Here is a 3,065-nt window from a genome sequence, read left to right on the forward strand (position 1 = left end):
GTATTGAATGACACAATTGTTTATACAGAGTCCACAACATTCTCTGTTGGATATGAAAATATATAAAACTTTTCAGGAAATAAGTCATGTCAGAGGAACAGATATTGATGTGGTTAGGTGAACCACTAGACGAGGATAGTTACATAGAGGGTCTTTTATCAGATACTGATGCACCCTCTGAGCATGAATATATCAATACCACAACAGATCAGTCAGACAGCAAATCTGATGCTTCTGCTACATCTGTTTCTCAATATACAGATCGTGAAACATTTCTTGGTAAGGATGGAATAACAGAATGGTTGAAGCAATGCACTCCGCCACCAAAAACTGCCCATCAGAATATTGTAATACAGCTTCCAGATGTGAAGGGTGTTGCAAAATATTTTAAAACAGTTTTGGAATGCTGGAAATTATTTTTTCCAGATAGTGTAATTGGTCGCATTGTGGAATACACAAACCAAAAACTTGACAGAATGGCAGCATCTTACTCATGGAGGGCTCGAGACTGCCCATGGACAGATTTTGAAGGGTAATCTGCTTTCTTTGGTGTATTATATCTCGCAGGAGTGAGAAAAGCACAGCATCTCAATACTGATGAGCTATGTGCCATTGATGGGACTGCACCGGATTTCTTCATTGCATTGATGGGCAAAAGAAGGTTCCACACACCTCGCCAAGCTATATGTTTGACGACAAACCTATGAGAGCTCAGAGAAAGGAAATAGATAATCTGGCACCTATTAGTGAAATATTTGACAACTTTGTGGATGTTAGCAAGAAAAGCTATAGTGCTGGTGCATTGACAATGATAGATGAGTTGTCAGAACCATTCCATGGACGTTGCAAATTTAGGCAGTACATAGCAAATGAGCCCGCAAAATATGGCATTAAGGTGCCAGAATGTTTTATAAAGTAAATATGAAAGTACATGCAGGCAAACAGCCTACTGGGCCATATCAAGTACCCAGTGACGCAGATAATGTGGTGTTATGATTGATTCGACCGATTGACAAAACAGGGAGAAACATGATGATGGACAATTTATTTTACATCTGTACCATTGGCTAACAAATGTACACCAATCACCGACTCACAGTAGTAGGTACTCCGCGGAAAATAGAAGAGACATTCCACCAGAACTTCTGGACATAAAGTGTAGGCAACTAAACAGCAGCATATTTGCATTTGGAGAAAAACCAAGCAACATCTGCTTGATTTGCTCATACATCCCAAAAAAGAAACAGAAAAAGAATGTTCTAATGTTATCCTCCATGCACAGCGACGATGCTATAGGTGCTGACAGTGGCAAAGCGAACAAACCTGAAGTCATTATGTTTTACAATCTTACATAAGGAGGTGTAGATGTTGTCAACTGTTTGAAATCAGAATATTCTGTTTCAAGAATAAGCAATCATTGGCCTCTTACACTGTTTTTCAGCTTTTTGAACATCGGAGCAATAAATGCTCAAATAATATACACTCCTGGAAATGGAAAAAAGAACACATTGACACCGGTGTGTCAGACCCACCATACTTGCTCCGGACACTGCGAGAGGGCTGTACAGGCAATGATCACACGCACGGCACAGCGGACACACCAGGAACCGCGGTGTTGGCCGTCGAATGGCGCTAGCTGCGCAGCATTTGTGCACCGCTGCCGTCAGTGTCAGCCGGTTTGCCGTGGCATACGGAGCTCCATCGCAGTCTTTAACACTGGTAGCATGCCGCGACAGCGTGGACGTGAACCGTATGTGCAGTTGACGGACTTTGAGCAAGGGCGTATAGTGGGCATGCGGGAGGCCGGGTGGACGTACCGCCGAATTGCTCAACACGTGGGGCGTGAGGTCTCCACAGTACATCGATGTTGTCGCCAGTGGTCGGCGGAAGGTGCACGTGCCCGTCGACCTGGGACCGGACCGCAGCGACGCACGGATGCACGCCAAGACCGTAGGATCCTACGCAGTGCCGTAGGGTACCGCACCACCACTTCCCAGCAAATTAGGGACACTGTTGCTCCTGGGGTATCGGCGAGGACCATTCGCAACCGTCTCCATGAAGCTGGGCTACGGTCCCGCACACCGTTAGGCCGTCTTCCGCTCACGCCCCAACATCGTGCAGCCCGCCTCCAGTGGTGTCGCGACAGGCGTGAATGGAGGGACGAATGGAGACGTGTCGTCTTCAGCGATGAGAGTCGCTTCTGCCTTGGTGCCAATGATGGTCGTATGCGTGTTTGGCGCCGTGCAGGTGAGCGCCACAATCAGAACTGCATATGACCGAGGCACACAGGGCCAACACCCGGCATCATGGTGTGGGGAGCGATCTCCTACATTGGCCATACACCACTGGTGATCGTTGAGGGGACACTGAATAGTGCACGGTACATCCAAACCGTCATCGAACCCATCGTTCTACCATTCCTAGACCGGCAAGGGAACCTGCTGTTCCAACAGGACAATGCACGTCCACATGTATCCCGTGCCACCCAACGTGTTCTAGAAGGTGTAAGTCAACTACCCTGGCCAGCAAGATCTCCGGATCTGTCCCCCATTGAGCATGTTTGGGACTGGATGAAGCGTCGTCTCACGCGGTCTGCACGTCCAGCACGAACGCTGGTCCAACTGAGGCGCCAGGTGGAAATGGCATGGCAAGCCGTTCCACAGGACTACATCCAGCATCTCTACGATCGTCTCCATGGGAGAATAGCAGCCTGCATTGCTGCGAAAGGTGGATATACACTGTACTAGTGCCGACATTGTGCATGCTCTGTTGCCTGTGTCTATGTGCCTGTGGTTCTGTCAGTGTGATCATGTGATGTATCTGACTCCAGGAATGTGTCAATAAAGTTTCTCCTTCCTGGGACAATGAATTCACGGTGTTCTTATTTCAATTTCCAGGAGTGTATAAGGTAAACACAAATGACTTAATTCCATCGAGAAGATTCATCACAGAATTGAGTATGATGCTTAGAAAACCCCACATGATCAAACGCATGTCACTTCTGAAAATATCACTTTGCTTCAAGGAGAAAATAAAAGGTGTTGTACACATTTGAAAACTACTGA

The 3,065-nt window shown here is 46.9% G+C and overlaps 1 protein-coding gene across 1 annotated transcript; it reads left to right on the forward strand.

Moving 5' to 3' along the window:
- The first annotated feature begins 685 nt into the window (after positions 1-685).
- On the forward strand, positions 686-1,355 carry LOC124722279. Its single transcript, XM_047247465.1, has 2 exons — positions 686-915; positions 1,022-1,355. Exons 1-2 carry the CDS (start codon positions 686-688, stop codon positions 1,353-1,355), a joined length of 564 nt encoding a protein of 187 aa, XP_047103421.1.
- The last annotated feature ends 1,710 nt before the right edge of the window (positions 1,356-3,065 follow it).

Source organism: Schistocerca piceifrons, chromosome X, assembly GCF_021461385.2.
Source record: "Schistocerca piceifrons isolate TAMUIC-IGC-003096 chromosome X, iqSchPice1.1, whole genome shotgun sequence".
Taxonomy (NCBI): domain Eukaryota; kingdom Metazoa; phylum Arthropoda; class Insecta; order Orthoptera; family Acrididae; genus Schistocerca; species Schistocerca piceifrons.